At 38.6% G+C, this 26888-nt stretch overlaps 1 protein-coding gene across 3 annotated transcripts in view; it reads left to right on the top strand.

The window, feature by feature from the left end:
* The first annotated feature begins 2162 nt into the window (after positions 1–2162).
* LOC307004126 (NACHT, LRR and PYD domains-containing protein 12-like) overlaps positions 2163–26888 on the top strand; it is a 49275-nt gene continuing 24549 nt past the window's right edge. Inside the window, exons 1-7 of one of the 3 annotated variants that reach the window (XM_079623077.1) lie at positions 2163–2489; positions 2904–3182; positions 7713–7991; positions 13622–15416; positions 15702–15875; positions 19328–19495; positions 21662–21829. In XM_079623077.1, coding sequence (XP_079479203.1) covers positions 7733–7991; positions 13622–15416; positions 15702–15875; positions 19328–19495; positions 21662–21829 — 2564 coding nt within the window. In that variant the 5' untranslated portion in view covers positions 2163–2489; positions 2904–3182; positions 7713–7732. The remainder of the gene's footprint in view (positions 2490–2903; positions 3183–7712; positions 7992–13621; positions 15417–15701; positions 15876–19327; positions 19496–21661; positions 21830–26888) is intronic. The other 2 variants (XM_079623078.1, XM_079623079.1) reach the window with 2 other exon arrangements.

The raw sequence follows: 26888 nt of genomic DNA, 5'->3' as shown, positions 1-26888 counted from the left end.
TTCACAAGATAATGAGATTCCAAAAACGACAGAACATCGCTTCATTAAGAAGCTGGGTACAGAAAAAAAGAGAGGTAATAATGATTTTTATTTTTAATTGCGGTGTTATGCATTTAATTTTCCTGTACTGTTTGAAGGCAGCCATATCTGCAACAAATCCTAATTATTATTTATTATTGGATGTGCATGCCATTTCTCTTAAGAATTCCAACAATGCTTTATTTTGCATCCAGGATATAAAACCAATCTTTTGCCAATCTCTTCCTTTTCAGAATTCAGCCCGATCTGGTTACAAAAACTATATGTCAATAAATGTTTCTGAATTACCAAGAGCAACTGAACACAGAAGAAGGAAAACACTGGTAAAATTGTTATTCAATCATTATATGATAATTATAAAAGTAATGTGTACTGAGAAAAGTATTAATTAAAGGTCCTGTTCTTCGTGATCCCATTTTTTGTACTTTAGCTAGTGTGTAATGTTGCTGTTAGAGCATAAATAATACCTGTAAAATTATAAAGCTGAAAGTTCAATGCCAAGCGTGATATTTTATTAAATAAGGTGGCCTTCTGCTGCTTGCAAACGGACTCTTTTGAGGAGACAGTGGATTTCCATTCATTTGTTGCCCTGATTCCACGCGCAGTCGCATTCGGGCTCGGACCACAGCAAACGGCCCAGTGTGAAAACACCCTGACTGAAGGAGGTGGTCTGAGTTCGGTTGCACTTGAACTGGGATTCATGTGAATGTGAAAGCAACACGGACTCGGGTGCACACTTGTTCAGGAAGAAAATGAGAAATGTGACGGGTTCCTCCTGCTACGACCTCATCAAGTGAACGATGTCCGCCTCTATAAAGCTTAGGGTTTGTTGGCGTGAGCGTGCACCTGGTTACTGGTCTTTATTTTTAATTCTTAATTCAAACGGAAACAAGATTATTTTCCTTACCCCGCTGGCAGATCATTTTACTAGTTTTAGTCAAAAACTCACTTAATTTGAATTTTTCCCCCCAGAAAACAAGACATAATATCTTATGGTATCTTACTCATCTAGTAAACGCATTTTGATTTAAGAATTTCTTGATAATTGGACTGGAAACAAGACAAAAATACTAAGTAAGAAAAAGTAAAAGTTGATGTTGCTTGAACAGTTTAAAAACTCTTTTTCACAATGTGTAGCTAGATATATGAGTGAGTGTAAACGTGACTCGGCATATGAGGCGGCCGTTATGACTGATGATTTTTTCTGATTCATAAAACCTCCTTTGGCTACAAAAATGCTGAAGAAAATTTTCAGAAAGAATAGTGGTATGATCCTAGCAGATCTTCCAAAATGTTGCGTTTGTTTCAGAAGTGAAGAAGAGTGTGTTTTTACATTTTCTCCATTTGTTACCAAAGCTTCGGCCCGTGGTCAGACCCTTCGTTTCTTCGGGCAGGAGTGGAACAAGTGTCCAGGCATGCTGTGGCTGTCACGGATGAACACGTACAACGGGCATCAGTTGCTGGGGTTTAGACGGGTCCCCACCTCATCAACTGCCTCAGTTGCTTGCTGTGTGTCTTGCTCTGAGCTGTCTAAAGACCTAAAATGGCAGATAGTGCAGCTTGGTCTTGGTGTGTGTGTGTGTGTGTGTGTGTGTGTGTGTGTGTGTGTGTGTGTGTGTGTGTGTGTGTGTGTGTGTGTGTGTGTGACAAAGAGAGGCAGCCCCTGGAGACCGGCGAGGATGAGAGAGACAGACAGGAAACATTAACAGGTGTGTGTTTTGGTGCGTGAGTTAAACTATGCAGTGAAATGTCTTGATATTGTTACTGCTGGTCCAGGAAAGCATTGTTGCAATTATGTGGTGTAAAATCCTGTATGATGGAGACTATCTACAGGTGTTGATGTCAGTGTAAATCACCCTATAATTCCTAGATAAAACCTTGATTGTGTGTGTGTGTGTGTGTGTGTGTGTGTGTGTGTGTGTGTGTGTTTGGGCCAGGAGAATGTGCCCAGGGGCCTCTGAAATCTTAATCTGGGCCTGCATATAGACAGTTTTCTGCAGAGAAGGACAGTCTCACCCAGTGGCTTTATGTGCATCACTGATACCTCGCTCTGCTGTTTCCTGTTATGTTCATTTAGTTGAAGATCTATACCATGGTGAGAAAAACATCTCTCACACCATGCCCTAGACAGGAAACGCTTCAGTGAAAATAGGTTATCAGTGCACATCCTATTGAAGAAAAAAGACGTTCCAACTTTTAACTACAGTCTTTGTGTCTTGATGGCAGACAGTAATTGCCCACATAGTTTCACGTTTGTGTCTCAAGTCCTTTTGAAAAATTAAATTTCTACTAGTTTTCTGAAAAAGTTCTGGTTTAATCGGTTTAAGTTCCAAAGTTCTCACAGTCCTTTATGCAAACGCAGAACTGAAAGGAGTTTCAAAGCAACATCACTTCAAGACAGTTCAAGTTCAGCGGAGGAACAAGAAACATCTTCACCGTCATTATTCATGGTTAGTAAATACTACTTCATAATATACTGACATATATAGATTTAACAGTGTCATGAATCCATTCACATTGATCTAGACTTATCAAACAGCATTGACAGACACATTGTGTATAACCTTTTAGATTGCAAACAAAACTCGCAATATTTGCTCTTTTACAGTAATTTTAGCAGATTTGATCAACACAGCTTTCTCAAGCCTCATATGTCTCTCAAAACAGACGGTATCTCAATTCTCTCTTCATAAAAACACATTCATCTCACAAACTTTATTTCAAATCATTCATTTAGATCATGTGAGAGTATATTAATCATAATTCAGTCTGTCCACAGAAACATTCTGTGTCAAACTATATTATAATCTGAGACTTGTATTAAAGATACAATATGTATGTTTTTGTTTGTTTTTTGCCGCTAGGGGGCGCTGACCTCTTACAATAACAAAGGCATAGGTTGATGACGCAAAATTTCCTGCGGAATTATGGAACTTCTGATGGATCTAATAATGTTTATGGATGAGAAGCAGTGATATGAAGCAGGGCGCGATTGCTAAGAGACATATCAGCGCCACACACTTGCTAAGAAGAGACATATCAGCGCCACACACACGAGTCCCGTGGATATAAAGGAATAAGGACATTTAATTCTACCGAACTACCCACAAGTGCTGAATTACTACTCACACAGGTCAGTTTATGTGACGAATTAAACTTGTGAGGTAACGTTTCACTTGGTCTACACCAGGGATAGGCAACTTCGATCCTGGAGGGCCACTGTCCTAGAGGAGTTTAGCTTCAGCCCTGATAACAACTCAACTGTATCTATCTAGTAATCCTGAAAACATTGATTGCTCCAGGACCGGCGTTGCCTATCCCTGGTTTACAATATCACACTAAGCTGCATTTGAGTGTGTTAAAGTTATAATGTTATTCTATGTGTTAGTTTGTCTGTATGAGACTAGCAGTAAGCTAGATCAACATTAGAATAACATACTGATCATATTCTAACATTTCATCATGTTGAGCTATATAACATTGATTAGTTTTATGTACATTTGCTCCCCTGTCTAATAAAGTACATACAAGAGTGACATCTCTGTCAAGTAGAAGTTAGTCGCGGACGCTAGCTCTCGGCATCTCGAAAACGCCACGCTGATATTGATCCTCGTTTTAATTCTCCTTTTGTCCCAAAGTCTGCTTGCCATGATCCATAATGTTTGAACGAAACAACAACTGCATGAACGTGCATCTAGACTAGACATGTGCCGGTATTCGGTAATGCGATAAATCACGGTAATAAATATGCACAATATTGTTATCGCGGGAACTTCAAAATACCGTGAATAATAATAGATCCGAATTTAGATTTTTTGAACGCGCATTAGCTTATTTTTTATCAACTGCTTAAAAAAACACTGCGTACACGGCACTCTGATGTAAACAATCCCCACATGGAGAAGCACTGTGTGCATGCTGCGTAGTGCTGAGCACTCGAGTCTAATGTGAACAATCCTCACATGGAGAAGAAGCATGGCACCATGAAGTGCATATCATATGCACGTGAAAAATCTTTATGGTGTCAATGGCATGAGAAATACAATTCGTGCTATAGATGCGCACTTTCTTGAGAACGTGGCGGGCTTTAACAAGGAGCAGTGGGTCCAAAATTTTAGGATGAGCAAGCCAACCTTTGATATGTTGTGTCGACGTGTGTCCACATTCCTCTCCTACAACGACACGTTTCGTCGGGCAATAAAACCGCGGAGACGTAGCCTAATGCCTCAGAAAATCGGGCCTGTTTACATGACAGTCGCATTATGAACGAGGCCCGAAACCGATCTCGAAATATCCGAATGCATGTGTTGGTTTCCTATTTACACGGTCATAGAACACATCCGATCTGTGTCACATATGAGCAAAAAAAACGGAATTGGGTCTCATTTCACTGACAGTGTAAACGAGGCCAAAGAGGCATTCCAGCGTTTATTTATATTTATTTGTATTGAAATATTTGAGATAATTTGTGTTATTTAAAAAGTTATTAAAGTTGTTATAGAATCATGTTGATTCTTTTGCTCTTATATCTACTTAAAAATAAATTACAAAAGTAGTTATTTAGCAGTTTGCACTTTCTGTTTGATACAATTACTCACTTTATACATTTGTATTGTGTATTGTTTAATTTATATTTATTTGTATTTAACAGTTTGAGGTCTTTTTGTTATTTAAAAAGTTATTAAAGTTGACAACACTGAAGTTTGTCTATCTTTTTAACCTGTTTCTCTTGTGCAATTAAAATATTGTGATAATCAGTGTTGGGTAAGTTACTTAAAAAAAGTAATTAGTTATAGTTACTAGTTACTTCTCACAAAAAGTAACTGAGTTATATCATTACAAAAGTAAATAATTACCAGGGAAAGTAACTATTGCGTTACTTAAAATAAATAAATAATTAAATATGTGAAATAGCTTGGATACCCCCAATATTAAATATGTTAAATGAATGAAATGGACACTAAATAGAACAAATTATTATTATAAAACATTGTACACCGATCTACACTGGTTTAATGTTGTTGTGGGACAATGTGAGAAACATTAAATATTAAAATATTATTATTACTATAGTAAAACAACAAAACACAATAGATGGTTTAGAACTTTTAATATTTATTGCACAGACCACAACTGGCCAACAAATCCAAAAATAAATTATGCTTCTGAAATGTACCAAAAATACACTCGTTGTAGTGCAAATTAAAATGATAAAACCTTTACAACTGGTAGACATACTGTATAGCCTATTTTCTTCCTCACAAAAGTAAACAGTTTAACTAAAAGTGTTCTCAATATAATACTGTACAATGTACCAACATTAATAATAATTAGGGATGCACCGATGTGAATATTGTGGCCGATACCGATAACCGATATTAATATTGCTGTTATGGCCGATACCGATATTTACCGATGTCGATATCTCTGTATAGAAAACACATTTTTATGATAATCAAATAAAGAGCTATTTTCCAAAACACTTTTTTTTTTTTTTTTACTTTTGTAATTTATTTTCAGAAATTACTGATATTGGGCACCTTTACCTGTGTGTACCAATATCAGTCATTAATTTGTATGTCCACTCTAGCCGCGACGCGACTGCGAGTTGCATACAAATCAATCAAAACCCAGAGCCAATCAGAACGGCGTGTGGGCAGGCTGTCGCGTCAAGTGCACAGCACCAGAGAGTAATCTTGACGGCAATCGCAAGAAAATGGATAAGTAGCTACATAATCAAATTCACAAATATTACACCATTTAAACAGTATTCAAATACATAGGCTACTGAGTTACTTAAACAATCTTTGTCAAATAATACATTTGTTTCTTCAGTTTGAACGTTCTTGTTTCCATTTGTTTAATTTCAAGATCTGAGGTGAATTATCCATTGTTGCTTTTACAGCTACAAAGCTGGAGCACTAAATGATATTCAAAGTCACATTACACGCTTTTAACATTAAATAAAGCACATAAACAGTGCCTGAGATTTTCATTGCCACACGTTGTGTTTGTTGATCCAGCGCGACGTCGCAGAAAAATAGAAACAGTTTCTAAAATAGAATCGTCGCGTGTCGCCGTCGCGGCTGGTTAGGACATAAAGCTCTGATTAACATTGAAAATATACCTTTTATCGCGTGTCGCGGCATCGCGTGTAGTTAGGACACGGTGTAATGACTAGTTCGCGCGCCCACAATGAAGTGCGCGTGCCTACACACAAACCCGGGTTCAAACCTCGCCCCGTCCAGCACGGGAGATATAACAAATGTTGATCGTATGCCCACCATAAAGTACGCTCCACTACACATAAAAACGGTTCCCACAGTATCAGTTATTCCCCTCGCTCTGACGAGACGTGATAAAGGGTGCACCCTCTGTAAAGCGCGCGCCCCTATACACCAGCGCTGTTCACAGCTGAAATGCGCTCGTGCAAAAACAAACATCCCCGCCCCCACACGCACGTCAAATACACAGGAATGATAATCGGCCTGTTCACATCGGCCATATTTTGACATCGGAACGATACCGATGTGTAAAACAATGACCATATCGGCCGATATTATATCGGCGGCCGATATATCGTGCATCCCTAATAATAATAAAATAAAACATTTTGGGGTTTTATTTTAATAACCTACAGAGAACGTCATCATCAGAGTTTATTCAAATTCTAGTCGTGTTTGCCGCACGTGTTCACAACCGGTCAAACAAAGATGTTTTCTGGGAACGTTCCCTGCAGGTTATTTTGGAGTTTTATTTTATAACCATGTAAACTAATTAAAACATTGCAGATGATAAACTATATTATACTCGGACACACTCGGTCTCTCTCGTGAACTGTCGAGCGCGCTCTCGGACACACTTGGTCTCTCTCTCGCGCGCTGACGGCGTTCGCTTCTCTTTTGTCCAGTCCGGCGCCTCGAAACAAACACACACACACACACACACCAGAGAAAAAACTTTGTAGTTCCTATGGCGGAGAGAGAGCCCGATCGGATGAAACCCGCTTCAGTGAACTCAATTATAGTAACGGCGCATTTTATTGTCAGTAACGGTAACTGCGTAAACGGAAACAGTAATTAGTTAGATTATTCGTTACTGAAAAAAATAACGCCGTTTATTTACAACGCCGTTATTCCCATCACTGGTTATAATACCGTGGCTCAATCAATTAATCGCAGCATGAAAATTTGATATCGGCACATGCCTAATCTAGACATTATGCACTACGCAGTTGTCCACGTCTGTCGGCATGGTTACTATGGCAGTACTTGAGCGGAAACCAGGGATAACGCGGATATTACGTCAGTGACAGGCGACAAGTTTTCCGGGACGGCAATTATTTAAAATTTGAATTTCTCTGAAATTAAAAATCTTTAGGAACTTTTGGGATATTGTAAGTACACAACTGCAGGAAATATATCACACTGTGCAAGTGATTTTTGGTTATTTTATTACAAAAATCTTACATATTGTAGCTTTAACTTGTATTATTATGTTATCTTGTAAAAAGGAGCATTATAGGACTTCTTTAACAGAGGAGTTTGGACGATTTGTCTCTGAGAGTCCTGATCTGATCACAGCTTTATTTCATAACCCAAATTACATTTGAGTGCTTAGGTCCAAATGTGAGGAGTGGAACTACTTCAGATCTTTTTCTCTTTGTCCTGCAGATGTGCATCTGTGAAGGACGATGGTGTTTGTTAAAGAGCTGCTTTTAAACTCACTGATGGACCTGAGAGAAGATGATTTAAAGGAGTTTCAGTGGCACTTAGAGAATGATCATGAGTGTATAAAAAAGTGTGAAATGGAGAATGCAGATAGATTGAAAACTGTGGATAAGATGGTGGAGTGTTTTGGACGAGAAGAAGCTGTGAAGATCACAGTGAAGATCCTGAAGAAGATAAACCAGAATAGTCTGGCTGAGCAGCTGGAGACCTATCACAAGCAAGGTAATGCTTAATTCACTGTGACTGTAATGTGTGGTTGACCAGCAATGTGAAGACAGCGGTCACTGTTGGAGCACATTCAAATTAAATGGTGTAAATTCCCTAGTGAAAAAATAGTATACTTAAGCACAATTTATTCGTATGTACTTTAGTATAACTAAATGTATTAGTGCTATAAATTGGTATACTTAAAGTCTGCTAAATTGGAACAACTCATTTTGTACTAAATGCATTTTAGTTGTACAAAAGCAGTACTGAAGTGCAACTTAAGTTGTATTTAATATACTTGCTTGTGCTAAAGTGGAACTATTGCAAGTATACTTTAAATATACTCTTGTATTTAAGGTTTGAAATGCAGAATTCACTCAGCATAAACTTCAAATGTATTTTGGTGATATTACAATTGAATATCAATTACACTGTACGAGTGTTGAACATACATTAATATTATTCTGATAACAAACTTTTAAGGATTTTAAACACATTGCAATGGCATTCCAAGTAAACTTTAAGTGTGCTAATGGCATCAATATATTGTGCTTCAAATAGGCTACAATAAAGTCATCTTTATAAATAATGCCACAGTTTCAGAATTAGATCTGATTTTCTGAGGCATTAGGCTACGTATCCACGGTTTAATGACGAGAGAATCTGCAAAGGGACGGATTGCCCGACGAAACGTTGTGTTGTTGTAGGAGAGGAATGTGGACACACGTCGACACAACATATCAAAGGTTGGCTTGCTCATCCTAAAATTTCGGAGCAACTGCTCCTCGTTAAAGCCCGCCACGTTCTCATAAAAGTGCATATCTATAGCACTAATTTGATTTCTGGTGCCATTTACGACAGAAATAGTTTTTGCGTGCATATGATACGCATTTTTCACGTGCATATGATATCTTTATGGCGTGTAATACGCATGCACTCCACACCCCTAATCCTACCCAAGGGGTTTACAGTGCGTATCATGCACGTAAAAACTGATTTTGGCGTATAAATGGCATGAGAAATAAAATGAGTGCCATAGATACGCACTTTCATGAGATCGTGTTGTATGTTCCCACCAGTCCTGAGAACTCTCGCTCACACAATAACTGAAGCACATGCGCAGGCTCTGCAATGTTGGCTTTCTTCGTCCTCCTCCACCTCAAAATCATGGTGATGTTTGGCCAACTTTGGATACATAACTATCTATGCATCAAGCATATTTCGCGTTCGTCCATCTGTGAAAGAACCCCCTTTAAGCATGTGCGATGTTTCAGATAGTATGTCAAGTGTAAACACATGAATCGGATATGGGTCACAATTGAAAGAACAAATCAGAATTGAGCATCAAGACCTGCTGTGTAAACGAGGCCATAGATCAAGCATAGCGGTCTGACGTGTCAACTTCTGGTTTAACCAATGGTAGGACGTTGGGGCAGGCCAACGCAACGCGGAATTTATTCATTTAAATGAGTTGTGTCCTGTTGGCTGTTCTTATATTGGATCCCCTCGTCTTTCTGGCCGCGGTGGAGGTCTTGCCATGGTATGGAGAGATAGCTACCACTGTCAACTGGTGAGCGTGGAAACTTTTTCCTCTTTTGAACTTCAAATCACAAGAGTTGGTCGGATAAAGCCGTTCTACTGCATCCTAATTTATCGTCCGCCTGGTCCTGCTGGGCTGTTCTTAACAGAGTTTACGGACTTCATGTCATCCGTTATTAATTTTGAAAAATTATTAATGGTTGGGGATTTTAATTTTCACACTGAAGTTGCTGATAATCATGCTGCAAAAGAGTTTCTTAGTATTACGGATTCACATAATCTAAAGCAGCATGTTCATGGACCCACACATACTGGTGGTCATACATTAGACCTGGTTTTTACTTTAGGTTTGGATGTTAATGCATTATGTTGTGAAGATATGTCAATTAGTGATCATAAGTGCATCTTTTTTAATCTTTCTACTATTGCAGACCCGCCTTGTCAGAATCGTCTGATAAAATCACGCATTATTACGCAAACAACTGTTGAGCAATTTAGCTCTCGATTTGACTGTGATTTTAATTTGATGGGTTGTAAAAATGATGTTGAGCTCTTAATGCAATCTTTTAATAATGTCTGCTCTTCCGTCTTGGACGAAGTGGCCCCTTTAAAGATAAAAACTAAACCCATCTGTAACACCACGCCTTGGATGACGGAAGAAGTGCGTTGTTTCAGGAGGAGGTGCCGTACCACCGAACGCCTGTGGAAATCAACCGGGCTTGAAGTGCACCGCCTGTATCTTAAGGAACTTACGCAGGATTTTAAGGATTTAGTTGCGAAATGCAGGGCTGCCTATTTTTCTAATCTAATTTCCTCCTCTAAGCGTAACCCTAAGATATTATTTGATACCATACATAATATTGTATCACCCCCAGCAGCTGTGACCACAATAGATCCTCAAAATGATTGTGATAGACTGATGTCCTTTTTTATTGATAAGGTGCAGTCTATTAGATCAAATATTCTGCATGGGCCACACTTTATCGTCGATGGTATTCGTTTAGCTAGGCCTATTACCATTGAGTCTTTTAAACCAATCACTCTTCCTGATTTGTTAAATTTGACTAATAAAATTAATATATCCTCCTGTCCACAAGATATTATACCATCTTCTTTATTCTTAAAAGCACTCCCTGCAATTGGTACTAGTATAGTAGATATTATCAATTGTTCATTGGCCACAGGCTGTGTTCCGTCTTATTTTAAACATGCTACTATTTATCCTATAATAAAAAAACCTAACTTAGATCCAGCAGTTTTGAAGAACTACCGGCCAATTTCAAAGTTGCCATTGCTGTCCAAAATTCTTGAGAAAGTTGTTGCTAATCAACTTACTGCTGTCCTAGAGAACTTGGAATTGTATGACAAATTTCAGTCAGGTTTTAGGAAGAGACACTCGACTGAGACCGCTTTAGTGAGAGTTAATAACGACCTTCAGATGGCATCGGATGCAGGCCTATGTTCAGTGCTGGTACTTCTGGATCTGAGTTCTGCTTTTGATACTGTGGATCACAATATTATGATTATGAGATTGCGTGAGTGGGTCGGCGTGTCAGGAGTGGCCTTAGATTGGTTTAGCTCATATCTTACAGATAGAAGTTTTGACGTATCTATTGGTGATTTTAAATCTGCCTCGTCACCCCTGCTTTGTGGTGTTCCGCAGGGTTCTGTATTGGGCCCAATTTTGTTTATCTTATACTTGTTGCCCCTGGGTCAGATCATACGAGATTTTAATATTTCCTATCATTTTTACGCAGATGACATTCAGCTTCACTTTACCTTCCGGCGAAATGAGTCATCCAAACTTTCGAGGCTTTTAGATTGTATAGATGCCATAAACAGCTGGATGGCAGAAAGTTTTTTGCAGCTGAATCCAGATAAGACTGAGGTTTTAATTGTAGCACCAGACAACGCTATACCTTTGATTATACAGGACATTGGACCTTTGGCATCTGCTGTGCGGCCTAGTTTAAGGAACCTTGGGATTATATTTGACAAATCCTTATCTTTTGAAACCCACATAAAATTTTTGACCAAATCTTGTTTTTTTCATTTACGTAATATTAGTAAATTGAGGTCTGTGGTCTCTCAGTCGGAACTGGAGATGCTCATTCATGCTTTTATTTCATCCCGTATTGATTACTGTAACTCACTTTTTTCTTCACTCAACAAATCTGTTCTTCATCGACTTCAATCCATTCAAAATTCAGCTGCTAGGTTACTTACCCGATCAAATAGGCGCACCCATATCACCCCAATACTCTGCTCCCTTCATTGGCTTCCTGTAACTTACAGGATCCAATTCAAAATTCTCACCATAACATATCGAGCCTTATATGGCCAGGCCCCTTCTTATCTTGCGGATTTAATTCATTCTCATACACCTCTCCGGTCCCTTAGATCTAATAATCAAAATCTGCTAGCTACGCCACATACTCGCCTAAAGACATGTGGGGATAGAGCTTTTGCCGCTATCGCACCTGGTCTATGGAATGCTTTACCGATCAGTATTAGGTTTGCTGAGAATGTGGACAATTTCAAGAGACAAGTGAAGACTCACTTGTTTAAGTTAGCCTTTGGATGATCTATGTTGTAGATGTTGTTAATTTTATCTGTTTTAATTGATTTCAAAGTGTTTTATTATGTTTTATTGTCTATTGTAAAGCGCCTTGTGACCCACTGTGTCTGTGAAAGGCGCTGTATAAATAAATTTTACTTACTTACTTACTTACTTACAATGGTTTAGCTAGTGGTTTTGTGTGTAGTTTCACGAAATAGTTTACATAAATAGAGCCATAGTTTCAGAAATTGTATGTAAGCAATAAAGAAAAAAGAAGAAAGTAATATTAAGCATATGTGTTTAATATCACTATTTGTAAGGATAGTATTATCACTGTATAATTTAAAAGCAAGCTATTATAATTAAATATACTTAAGTATAACTTTAGTTGGACCTCAGCACAATTTTCAGTTAAAAAGTGCATTAAGCACAAAATTACTTTAACAGATTTTGCAGACTTTTAAGTATACCAACAGTACAATTGCAGGGTATTTATATTAAGTACATAAATATGTAATGTATTTGTAGTAAACATTTTTCAAATTTCAAATACATTTAAAGGATTAGTTCACTTTTAAAATGAAAATTCTGTCATCATATACTCACCCTTAAGTTGTTTCAAACCTGTATGAATTTCTTTCCTCTGCTGAACACAAAGGAAGATATTTAGAAGAATGTCAGTAACCAGACAGTTTCTGGTTCCCATTGACTTCCATAGTATATATTTTTTCCTACTATGGAAGTGAATGGGAAGCAGAAACTGTCTGGTTACTGACATTCTTCTAAATATCTTCCTTTGTGTTCAGCAGAGGAAAGAAATTCATACAGGTTTGAAACAACTTAAGGGTGAGTATATGATGACAGAATTTTCATTTTAAAAGTGAACTAATCCTTTAAGTATATTTATTTTTCATTAGGGTTATCACTGGAAACAAAAAAAAAAATATAACAGCAAGCTACAATTACAGGGCCAAGAAGAACTGCTGCAGATCTTATACAAGTACATTTAATAGAACAATATCTGATTTTACAAATGGTTAAATGATTTAAAATGGTCTTAAAGGGGTGGTATAATGACCTTTTAACAAGATCTAAAATAAGTCTTTGATGTCCCAAGACCCCTGACCTAACCCTAACACAGTCTTGTGTTAGATGACAATGTTTAATCAAAAAGCTTTTAATAACATTGGTCAGTATGGCCTGAAGTTGATCTGGGTCCAATGGTACCAATCCAATAAATGCTCAAGTAGGAATTAGAAAAAAGAAAGTTATTTAGACATTTTAAAACTGAAACCAACTGCATTCAAGTCAGCATTTGTAAAAAAAAAAAAAAGCATGATCAGTGTAAGATGTGCTTGTAAACACTATTGCAGTACAAGTGTGTTTAATTTGAATACAGCCGAAGTGCATTTTGTCACACATGTGCTGTAGTTATTTTTGTAATGGGAACTGCAGACCAGGTTACAAATTACATATTGGTTTTATAAGGAAAGAATTAAAAACATGATCAGTTAGTCTCTGCTGTCTTTTTCCCTCTTTTTTGAAGGTCCAACTGCAAACGGCAGTCCAGCCACTCTTCCCGATTACACAGAGGCCAGCTGCAGACTGAAGAACAAATTAAAACAGGAGTGTGAGCGGATATTGGTTGGTAATTCACAGACGGGTCATAATAAATACCTGAACGATATCTACACTGATTTATATGTGGTGGAGAATGAGACTGGAGGAAGAGTGAACGAGCACGAGGTGAGAAAGATCGAATCAAATCACAACCGACTGACTGCCAAGGAGACGGCAATCAAGTGTAATGCCATGTTTAAACAAAACACAAAGGTACTGACGATGGGGATCGCAGGCGTAGGAAAAACTGTCTCTGTCAATAAATTCATCCTTGACTGGGCTGAAGGAAAAGAAAATCAGGATATAACCTTCATTTTTCCTCTGCCATTCCGTGAGCTAAACCTGATTACAGAGAACTGCAGTCTCATGGAACTGCTTCACGAACACTTCTTTAGTGATCCTAAAGAACTGCCCTCTCTTCCTAAAGGTAATGGTAAAGTCTTGTTAATTTTTGATGGGCTGGATGAATGTCGCTTCCCTTTGAGGTTTAAAGAGGTTGGCATAATTGCAGATGTTCACAAAAAAACAACAGTGAGTAAGATAGTTACAAGTCTTATCAAGAAACACCTGGTTCCCTCTGCTCTCATCTGGATCACATCCAGACCAGCAGCATCCAGTCGGATACCCCGAAACTACATTGATCAGGTGACAGAGGTGCGAGGATTTAACGATGAGCAGAAAGAGCAATACTTCATCAAAAATAACAGCAGTGCTGAGGTTGCTAGAAAACTCATCAGTCACATCAAGAAATCCAGGAGCCTGTACATCATGTGCCACATCCCGGTCTTCTGCTGGATCTCTCTTACTGTTCTTCAGCCTCTACTGGCTCAAGAGGACAATGTCAAAACACCAACAACTCTCACAGGGATGTACATAAGTTTCTTAATTTCTCAGCAGCAACAGATGGAAGAAAAATACTGTGATGGCCCTGAACCTAAAGACAAAGTCAGGTCTTTTGATGAGATTATTCTGAAGCTTGGGAAACTGGCCTTCCAACAGTTGGAGAAAGTAAACCTGATTTTCTACAAAGAAGATCTTGAGAAGTGTGGGCTTGATGTCAGTGAAGGGTCGTTGTACTCTGGGCTATGCACTCAGATCTTTCAGGAGGAAAAGGTTTCAGCCAAACACGTTTACAGCTTCGTACATCTCAGCGTACAGGAATTTCTTGCTGCTCTTTATGTGTTTTTGATTAACAAAAAAAAGAAAGCAAACCCATTTGTTCAACGGTGGAAAGAAATGACACAGAAATTCTCCATAAAGCCACTGTTTAAACTCCATAAGGCTGCAGTCAAGAAGGCTTTAGAAAGCAAGAATGGAAACCTGGACCTTTTCCTTCGGTTCCTCCTGGGTCTCTCACTGGAGTCCAATCAGAGTGACCTGGAGGAACTACTGCCAGGACTTGAACTCAAAACTGAAAACGTTAAAGACACTGTTAACTATATCAAAAAGAAAATAGAGAAGGAGAAATCAGTAGAGAGGATCATCAATCTCTTCTACTGTCTGAATGAACTGAAAGATGACTTTGTGGAGGAAATCCAGAAGAATTTGAGCTCAGGAAATCTTTCAGCAGAGAATCTGTCCTCTGCTCAGTGGTCTGGTCTGGTGTTTGTGCTCCTGATGTCAGAAGAGGCTCAAGAGATGTTTGAACTGCAGAAATACAGAAGATCTGATCAAGCACTGGTGAGACTGCTGCCAGTGATCAAAAACACCAGAAGAGCACTGTAAGAGGCTTCTTTACAATCATTTATATACACTGTTAGTCATTTTAATTGGGCTTAATCTTACACAAGTGATTTGCTGGCCAAGACTATTCAGAAAAAAATCAGGGGTCAGGCATCAGGCCTGAGTTTTAACCCATTTCATTATGGAAACTGAAATACTGTGTGTTTTTTTTAGCTTTGTTTACATCACTTCAGTCAAAGGCTTTTCCAAATGATCTGTGCTCTGGATTAACTATACCTAATAAACATTACTATTGCATTACTGTTGTGTTGTTCTCTACACAGACTACATAGCTGTAATCTCACTGCTCAGTGTTGTGAGAGTTTGTCTTCAGCTCTACAATCCTCAAACTCCTTCCTGAGAGAGCTGGACCTGGGTAACAATGACCTGCAGGATTCTGGAGTAAAACTTCTTTCTCACGAACTGAAGAGCCCAGACTGTCAGCTGCAGATACTGAGGTTTGAGTTAAAATATATATATATTTTTTTTTACAATAAGTAGGCCTGGGTATCGTTTCAGATGTCCCGATTCCGGTTCACAAGATCTCGATTCGATTCTCGATTTTCAATTCACTGATTTTAATGTTTCAATTATCACTGGCCCCACCACAAATACATTTTGTTTTTGACCCATGTATTGTAATAAATTAGGTTATGACACGCAAAAGAAGTGAGCCACCAGTGAAATTAAAACGATTCTCAAATCCAATTACAAAACCACAGCTAAAACTATTTATACATTTCAAAGATTATTAATAAAAACAAATAAGTAGTAATTAAATATACAGTAATTGATAGAAAAAGAACAGATAATTAGACTAGCAAAAAAAAAAATACAATACAGGTACAGAAATTTAATAAAGTAATCAAGTGTAATATTACACTGCATATAATCTTGTGCAAATTAAATAAAGGTCAATCCTTATTAAAGTTGCAAAATGTTATTCAGTGAAGAACAGGGAGTGAGTTATTTGTCTTTTGTAGTTAAATTAACATTGATAACACGGACAACAGTAGGAATTTACTTGAATACTCGCCTAGGGGGCATTTTAAAATAAATTTGTGTGAATTTGTCCGTTTAAGTGCTAGGAGATGTGAAAGAGAATTCATTTGATTATTTGCACGCTTTCTGAGACGCGCAGCTGTGTGTGCTTCGGGTGTGTGCGTGGACAAAATTTCTCACACAGCGCGCATGAGTTCTCTTTCGCTTGAATGCTTAAATTGGCAAGACTTGAAAATGCACGCAAAGGATAAACTTTGTGATCATGCGACTGTCCAATCGGGACAGTGACAGTTCCTTCAACTCTCCAAAATGTCTTTCAAGCTGAAAGCCACACCTTCATCTGCCATGTTCAACACTGAATGAATAATAATAATAATAATGCATTTTATTTATTTGGCGCCTTTCTGGGCACTCAAGGTCGCCTTACAAGAAGGTACATTAAAACAAATTAAAAACGAACTATGTTAAAACTAGGATAAAACTTGTATACATCATACATCAGTTAAATACATACATACATACATACATCGGTTAAAAGGAATATAGGAGCATAATGCAGTAGGCTCACATGCACAGTGAGTAGGCTTGTCTAAACAGATGAGTTTTTAGTGAAGATTGGAAGTGTGTGAGAGAATCGGAGTTGCGGAGGTCAGGGGGGACAGTGTTCCAAAGCTGGGGAGCACAGCGACGGAAGGCCCTACTCCCCATAGTGATGAGGCGGGCGGGAGGGACAATGAGATGGAGAGAGGAGGAGGAGCGGACTGGTGTGGCAATATGAACTAGGTCAGTCAGGTATGAAGGGGCAAGGTTATGGATGGCTTTGAAAGTGAGGAGCAGGATTTTGTAGTGGATACGGTGTGAGATGGGGAGCCAGTGAAGCTGTTGAAGGACTGGGCTGGTGTGCTTTATGGAGGGTGTGTGAGTGATAATGCGTGCGGCAGAGTTCTGAACAAGTTGGAGTTTATGGAGGGTTTTTTGAGGAAGACCAAACAGGAGAGAATTACAGTAATCAATTCGAGAAGTGACAAGGCTATGAACAAGAACGGCAGTGGAGTGAGAGCAGGGCGAAGACGGTGGATGTTTCTGAGGTGGAAGTAAGCTGAGCGAGTGATGTTATTGATGTGTGCAGTGAAGCTGAGGGTGCTATCTAGGATGACACCCAGACTCTTTACCTGAGGGGAGGGGGAAATGGAAGATCCATCAATGAAAATTGAGGAATTGTTTATTTTACTTAAGGTGGATTTGGTGCCAGTGAGTAGAAGTTCAGTTTTATTACTGTTAAGTTTGAGAAAGTTTGTGGTGCACCAGGACTTTATTTCATGAAGGCAGTTGGTTAGGGAGGATGGTGGGAGTATGCTGTTGGGTTAACTAGAGATGTAGAGCTGGGTGTCATCCGCATTGCAATGAAAATTAATGTTGTGTTTCCTGAAGATGTGACCGAGGGGGAGAAGATATATCAGAAAAGTATGGGGCCAAGGACCGAACCCTGCGGAACACCAGTAGTGACAGGGAAGGGATGAGAGATGAAGGACTTTAGCTGAATAAACTGGTAGTGGTCAGAAAGGTAGGAACGGAACCAGCTGAGGGGAGTGCCAGTGATGCCAATGGAGGAAAGTCTGTCCAGAAGGATAGAGTGTGAGATGGTGTCAAAGGCTGCACTGAGATCAAGCAGAATGAGGATGGTTAGTGAACCGGAGTCAGCAGAAAGGAGGAGGTCATTAGTGATTTTGAGAAGGCCCGTTTCGGTGCTATGGAGAGAGCGAAATCCAGATTGGAAAATTTCATAAAGATTATTGGAGGAAAGGTGAGTGTGAAGTTGAGCAGCAGTTTTTTCAAGAAGTTTGGAAATGAATGGAAGGTTCGAGATGGGGCGGAAGTTATTAAGGTCAGTGGGATCAAAGCCGGGTTTCTTGAGTATGGGATTAACAACGGCAGTTTTCAGAAAAGGGGGTACAGTACCAGAGATGAGGGAGGCATGAATAATATTAGTGATGAGAGGGGAAAGAGCAGGAACGGAAGCTTTGACAAGAGAAGAGGGGAGAGGGTCTAATTGACTGGAGGAGGTATTTGATTTCTGGATGAGGGTAGAAATCTGGTTTACAGAGGGAGGGGTAAATGTTGATAATAGATGGGTTGGATTGAATGAGAGTGGGATGGGTGAACTTAGGACTGACGGACGAATGTGAAATGAATGTGTTGAATTTTTGTGGTGAAAAAAGATGCCAGTTTATTGCAAAAGTTAGAAGAATTGAGATGGTATGGAAGTGAATCAGGGGGTTTTGTGATGTTGGAAATGAGGGAGAAGAGAGCCTTTGAATTATCTTCATTGGAGCTGATTACCCTGGAGTAGTAGGTAGTTTGGGCTTTGGAGATGGAGTCTTTGTATTGGAGGATGTGAGTTGAGTACATGTCTTTGTGTATGGTGAGTCCCGTTTTCCTGTAAAGTCTTTCCAGCCGGCGGCCTGTTGCTTTTTGTTTCTGAGAGTGGGAGTGAACCAAGGTGATGTGTGAGTAAAGGTGACAGATCGAGCTTTGAGTGGAGCCAGAGTGTTAAGAATATTTTGGAGATGTGTATTATAGTATGTGAGAAAAACTCATCTGTTGTAGAAAGGCTATCTACACTGGGAAGGTTATTGATATGAGTTATGAGAATACTGTGAATAACAGTATTCCCGTTGTAACAACGCGCTGGGTAAATAAGAGGATGACATCTAGTGGACAAGATTTGATGTTCAATGTTTGCGGAAATACATAGTGAAAAAAGATCAATTAGTGGCTTTTGAGAATTGATGAATCGAACAGACCACATAAAAAAAGGAAAAAAAAATCCTAACAATAAGTTATTTATTAAATATCACACTGCTAAGATTTATTCTGTATGGAATTACATTGTGATTTTCTTCTTCAGAGTTCCCACATGTAATCTCACTGCTCAGTCCTGTGAGGGTTTGTCTTCAGCTCTACAATCCTCTGTCCTGAGAGAGCTGGACCTGAGTAACAATGACCTGCAGGATTCTGGAGTGAAGCTTCTGTCTGATGGACTGAAGAGTCCAAACTGTCACCTGGAGATACTGAGGTAAATGTTTGTAAAAAAATTAATGAAATACTTTCACAATAAATTATTTTATTTTCACTTTTCACCTGTTGTCTGTGTACGTACTGTCATTATCCTGCAGCTTGTGACCTGGGCAATCAGTACTGATTATTCAGCGCCGGTGTGCACAGATCACAAGCTGATTTCCCTCACCTGTTGTTTATTCCGTTTCCGTTATATGTGTCTGTCCCTTGTTGTCAGGAGATCATTTTGTATGTATCGTTTTGTGTGCTGCTGGACCTTTGCTGTGTCTCATCCTTGTCTGCTGCTGTGCCCAGGACGCCTAGGCTAGGAATGTTTTTATGTTTAATTCAGTGTCTTCACGGTCCCTGTGTAGCCTACATGCATCTTTCTCTACCGTGAACGAGATTATAATGTTATTCCCCCGATGCTGATGTACAGAACAAATGTTACATTGAGGTAGACATATATTTCTCTTGGTTGTTTAGTTGCCTAAACTTTATATTGCGGCGATGTGCTGCAGTAGGCTACTGTGTTTCCCTCAATAATTCAGGATGGCTGGACATATAAAATGCTTAACGTAGCTTAATGGACTAATACAGTGATATAAAATACCAAACTCGCACCTGTAACATTTGTTCTGTACATCAGCTTCGGGGGAATAATATTTTAATCTCGTTCACGGTAGAGAAAGATGCATGTAGGCTACACAGGGACCGTGAAGACACTGAATTAAACATAAAAACAGCCCTCACAATAATCACAAATACACTTACATTTCTAAATCAGTGTTTATGAATGAATGGCTTGCTCTAACTGTTGCTCTGGTCTTCGTCAAGAACACGTGCTTCCACCCCCTGCTGGTGAGGTCGACTAACAGCAGATGAAGATTATGCTCGGTAATCTACTGCTTTTCCTGCAGTTCCTGGATGTCAATGTTGAATTTACTGTCGAATTTGAACCACTGAATTTGTGGAAGCGAATTTGTAAAGCGAAATAAAATTGACCGAAAATTGCTTGTTGAATATTATAGGTTGTATTTTTAAACAGTTTGAATATTTTGGAAGTGAAATACGAAAGGTGAATATGGATTATTCAATTTTTATTGATGAAAATGTGTTTAAAATGTTTTGAATTGAAATATTCACTGCTTAAATATACAACCATTTTGTATAAATAAAAATAAAAATTATTGTTTTTGTTGTTTTTTACCCATGTATTGTAATAAATGAGGTTATGACACCCAAAAGAAGTGAGACACGAGTGAAATTTAACAATTCTCGAATCCAATTACAAAACCACAACTAAAACTATTTATTCATTTCAAAGATTATTAATAAAACAAATTAGTAATTAAATATACAGTAAAAAGAACAAATAATTAGACTATTCAATTTTTGTACCTGTATTGTATTTATTGCTAAAGTAATCAAGTGTAATATTACACTGCATATAATCTTGTGCAAATTAAATAAAGGTGAATCCTTATTAAAGTTGCAAAATGTTATTCAGTGAAGAACAGGGAGTGAGTTCTTTGTCTTTTGTAGTTAAATTAACATTAAGAACACAGACAACAGTAGGAAAATTAGCATACATTCTTTCTCTACTGTTTACTTAAGCCATAACGACTATGTTTACTTGAATACTCGCAAAGGGTTTAAGTGCTAGGAGATGTGAAAGAGAATTAATTTGATTATTTGCACGCTGTCTGAGACGCGCAGGTGTGTGTGCTTCGGGTGTGTGCTTCGGGTGTGTGCGTGCACAAATCTTCTCACACAGCTCGCATGAGTTCTCTTTCGCTTGAATGCTTAAATTGGCAAGACTTGAAAACGCACGCAAATGATAAACTTTGTGACAATGCGACTGTCCAATCGGGACAGTGACAGTTCCTTCAACTCTCCGAAATGTTTTTCAAGCTGAAAGCCACACCTTCATCTCCCATGTTCAACACTGAATGAATAACAGTATTCCCGTTATAACGCACTGGGTAAATAAGAGTAATGATTTAATGTTCAATGTTTGCGGAAATACATAGGGAAAAAAGATCAATTAGTGGCTTTTGAGAAATGATAAATCGAACAGACCACATAAAAAAAGGAAAAAAAATCCTAACAATAAATTAATTATTAAATATCACACTGCTAAGATTTATTCTGTATGGAATTACATTGTGATTTTCTTCTTCAGAGTTCCCACATGTAATCTCACTGCTCAGTCCTGTGAGGGTTTGTCTTCAGCTCTACAATCCTCTGTCCTGAGAGAGCTGGACCTGAGTAACAATGACCTGCAGGATTCTGGAGTGAAGCTTCTGTCTGATGGACTGAAGAGTCCAAACTGTCACCTGGAGATACTGAGGTAAATGTTTGTAAAAAAAATTAATGAAATACTTTCACAATAAATTATTTTATTTTCACCTTTCACCTGTTGTCTGTGTACGTACTGTCATTATCCTGCAGCTTGTGACCTGGGCAATCAGTACTGATTATTCAGCGCCGGTGTGCACAGATCACAAGCTGATTTCCCTCACCTGTTGTTTATTCCGTTTCCGTTATATGTGTCTGTCCCTTGTTGTCAGGAGATCATTTTGTATGTATCGTTTTGTGTGCTGCTGGACCTTTGCTGTGTCGTTGTGTCTCACCCTTGTCTGAAAAAAGTATATGAGCGATATCCGCCGCGTTACTCTGTCCTGTTTAGAGCTAAGATTCTCTGCCCGAGCCCGATATTGCCCGCCGCTATACTCGGGCCGGGACCGTGATCTAGAGACGTGCGGCGCGGGACTAGATTTGATGGGCGAGTGCGGGCGGTAGCCTAATGTGTGCGGGCTGCGGGATAATAAAACGATTAAATAGAAATATCTATGAATAAAACAAGAACAACTAAAACAAAATAGAAACGATTTACAGGCCAGAGTTTCTATTTGTAACATGCAGCGTTAAGTGATGTAGCCAATCACAGATATATGTGTTGATTTCTTGAACGCAATGGCCAATCAGAAGCATTTAACCCTCTGGGGTCTGAGGTGTTTTCTGGGTCCTGGAGGTGTTCTGACATGCTCTGACATTTGTGCTTATTTCTGTTACTTGTGACATTTTCATGGCTAAAGTATTATTACACTGCATTCAGCACAAACTCTGCTACAATAATATGTCAGCAGCATGTATGTAAAAGTTTGTAGTTTTGAGATAATGATGTTTATGCGTGGTTTGTGGGGGGAAAAAAAAATATAATTGTCACTGACATAAGGTGATAATGCCCATACTGATTATTTCTTCACAAGACTTTTGAAAATTGTATAATGTAGCCTAGAATATTTGCTCCAAAACTATGTGAAAATCATCCTGAATACTCATTCAGATAAGACAATATATTGATTTAAAATTTGTAAGACATGTCTTGTGTAAGAAAGCTTTATGCGAGTAGGCGTAAACCACCATGAATATTGAGTGTTTCACACCTGAGAGAGACAAAGACCCTCATAATGGCCCTATTAGGAGCTCTCAGGCACTATCATTATGAGGCACAAAGAATGACTGCATTTAAAAAATAATGGCTTTTTGGGATTTATAACATAATCCAAAGATACACAAACAAGGACAAAAAAGCACATTATTGAACACACTGATCACACCTTTGTGCCATTCCTGAAACATAGGTGTCATACATACCTGTCATTTCCATGTTGTTTGATTTTTCATTTTACCATGAAGGCCTACATGTACAGAGAATCATGTGAATGTTTAAGTCAGCAGGACTCCATCAGTGGTCTCTCATCTGGTCCCTGAATTTTTTTTTAAATAAAAAATAAAAACGAAACAACTGTGAACATGGTGATATCAAGATAAACTATAGGGCTGCACGATTGTGGGGAATCCATTTGTAGATTTTTAAAATTGGGTAAAAATTGCGATTTATAAAAAAATAGCCTATGTAATGAACACCTTGTTGTGTCTTGTAGGCATATACGTGCGTGCTGCTTACAATAATAATAACAAGCCTATAGCAGCTAGCCAGCCTATAAATCGTTAAACACTTCAGTAACACTACACTAGAGTAAAAATATAATTGATTATCATATGTTACTTCAAATGTTTACAATTGATATGACGTTATGAAATGAGATTGGAGTAAAAACATGAAGCCTATGTTTGGTGCGTTTTGCGGATCGGGCTGAATTTTTCTGTCCGAGCCCGGTAGTTAAAATCCCATTTTTGTCTCATACTAATGACACATATACGTTTGTGTCCCCTTTTATTAAGCAAATGTTGGAAGGCATTCGGAAATGTCAACAGATGAGCGCATCAGCGCGCACGGAGCAACAAGCGCTCTTAACACAGGCGCGCATGCACGTGTTTCGTTGTCACGGCTACATAAAACATTTTTCTAAGGAAGACAGATGTTATGGTAATATTTTACATGTATTTTAATCACAAAAACGAACGTTTGCATCAAGTGAAAGCATCAGGCACATTGGCTACCTACATAATAAGCTGTTTTAAATGTAAAATGTTCTATGCCTTATCGCGGGTATCCATCCTCTATTTCAAACACACAGCACAACTGACTCAAACTCACAGCTAGTGCAGAGAACATTCACTGAAGCATCGAGCAACAGTTCGACTGCAGTGTGAAGTGTATGCAACAATAACACTGACTAATATAATTCAGAATGATTTCTTACCTTAAAATCTTTCGTGTTGTCAAATCGCGTTCTTCTTCTTCTCAATGTATGCTCACAGCGTGTCTTCCAAACTCGACGACAGCAGAGGACTGATAAAGTTCGGTGCATTGTTTTTGAGGTAATGAGCGCGTTCGCGTGACGCGTGGAAGATTTGCATGTCTATATATTTTGCGCGTGTGGGTGTGGTCACATTAAAACTAATGAGCAAGGGTTTGAGAAACTGGATATCTTGTTGGTTTTATACAAATTACTTAAACAGAGAATATTTGTTTTCTTTTTGAATCAGATCATTTAAAACTACACACTTAAATGATTATAAAGATATATAGCTCATAAATGTGTGACAAGTATTCGCTGAGTTTTGTTTATGTTTAGAGACGTGCTCAAGAAAAAGAAGTGCTCAAGAAAAAGAGAGGCAGAAAGCACACCCTGTTTTTATTTATTTATTTTACAAAAGCACAACGTTTTGTTTAGATTGTAAGTGGACACATGCAAAAGTAGACATCTCACAGATTATTTTTTCATATTTCTTAAAGGGGTGGTTCGGGATTTTGGACATCGGACCTCATTTTCAAGTTAGCCTGGTTGTTATTCATCAGTGGAGACAGTTTTCAAAAAATTTCATCCAGTCCTTCCAGTTGCATAGTTCGCCAATGCTAGGCTAGCGCGAATCAACGGTATAAGCTAGCCTGCCATTAAAAACAGTTTTACCCACTCCACAGTACACCAAAAGCAAATAAATTATAACGCCAGACTGTCGATGTAAATGTCTATTGAGAGAATAATGTTAGAAATCAAAGTAACTTACCGGTACTCTTACATCTCAATGATCGCATTACATTTACAGGAACTAGTTTCTCAGCAGCGGCGGAATTTTACTTTGCTCCGGTTATTAGTACTGCGCCGAAAAGTAAACACAGAACAGAAGCGCGCACTACAGACGGGACGTCTAGCTAGCTAGTAGTAGCCATGAACAACGATATTGAAAAACATTTGATTGTAAACTAAGGAATTGGCAACATGGTGATTCGTTGTGCATTTCGAAATTGTAAAAATAAACCAAATAGATGGTCATGCAAAAAGTTTCCACAAATTTCCATTGAGAGACCCAGAAAGGAACCAACTGTGACTTCTTTCTGCTGGCTTGGACAACGAGACACCGGCAGAGACTATTAAAGTTGCGAATTAGTGATTATTTTAGACCACACGACTTTGAAAACCCCCATAATCGAAACGTTCATAAGTCACTGACAAGGAATGCAGTTTCAGCCGTCTTTCCAGATGCACCAACAGCAGATGAACAGGTAATAACTTTTGTTAGGCTACTATAGCTATCTATGAAGCTAGTATCTTTCATAACTGATAGAATGACAATGACAACGTTAGTGGAGATAACGTTACAGTTCAATTTCTGCCCTTTTAGCATCCATCTCGATTAGTTCTTCGTCTGTGTATTCCGGCTCATACATGTACGGTTTGTTGAATAAAACACATTCCTCGTCTCCAAAGTCTGAAACATTGGCATGGCTTTCAAACGTGGCCATAGTCCTGTGTTGATTTCTTAGTGAAATCTTACTCTTCTTACTCTGCTTCTGTAGTGATGAGTGTCAGCGGCAGGTAAATATACACTTGCGTCATGTGGAGACTCTCTCGGTTGCCTAGGTAACTTAATATCACTCCGCCGCTGCTGTAGACTGTGCTAATAAATACAGGGAACAAAATGTAACTATTGCAATGCAATGAAAGGGTAGTTTGATTTCTAACATTATTCTCTCAACAGACATTTACATCGACAGTCTGGCGTTATCATTTATTTGATTTTGGTGTACTGTGGAGTGGGTAAAACAGTTTTTAATGGCAGGCTAGCTTATACCGTTGACTCGCGCTAGCCTAGCATCGTCGAACTATGCAACTGGAAGGACTGGATGAACATTTTTGAAAACTGTCTCCACTGATGAATAACAACTAGGCTAACTTGAAAATGAGGTCCGATGTCCAAAATCCTGAACCACCCCTTTAAGTCTGTATGACCATAAATGACGGAGTATTTGAAGTCTATGTTGCTGCTATGTAAAAAAAAACAACAGCAAAACACGCCCGCACGTTTGCCGACCCCAGAGGATTAATAATAATAATAATAATTCATTACATTTATATAGCGCTTTTCTGGACACTCAAAGCGCTTTACATAGAAGGGGGAATCTCCTCAACCACCACCAATGTGCAGCATCCACCTGGATGATTAACCCTCTGGGGACCATCTTCATCTCCGTGCGTGCTATAAGTCTGTTTGACGCACCCACCGCTAGCCTAGCTTAGCATAAAGACTGGATATAAATGGTTGCAGCTAGCATACTAATCCAAATAAGTGACAAAATAACGCAAACATTTTCCTATTTACATGTTGTGATTTGTATAGTCACAGAGTGTACAAAAAACAAAGTCACATGAGACACAGACATATTTTAACCGTATAAATACTGGGAACTACATTCTCTGAAGGCGAAGCACTGCTACTTGGGCGGAGTGATAACCGCAGAGGATTTATGGGGATCCACATTTGGCCAGAGGATGTATTCCAAAACTTTCTGAAAATACAGTACAAGAATTGACTGCAAAATTACTAGAAATGTTTACCTTGGATATTATACAATTTGCATGTATAAAAAAAATTGAGGTTTCCAGGTATGACTATGTACTAAAAATTTGCTTTTGACTTTAATTTATATTTGGATT

Source organism: Phoxinus phoxinus (genome assembly GCF_949152265.1).
Source record: "Phoxinus phoxinus genome assembly, chromosome: 9".
Taxonomy (NCBI): Eukaryota; Metazoa; Chordata; class Actinopteri; order Cypriniformes; family Leuciscidae; genus Phoxinus; species Phoxinus phoxinus.
This window is presented reverse-complemented; position numbering and strand designations above follow the sequence as displayed.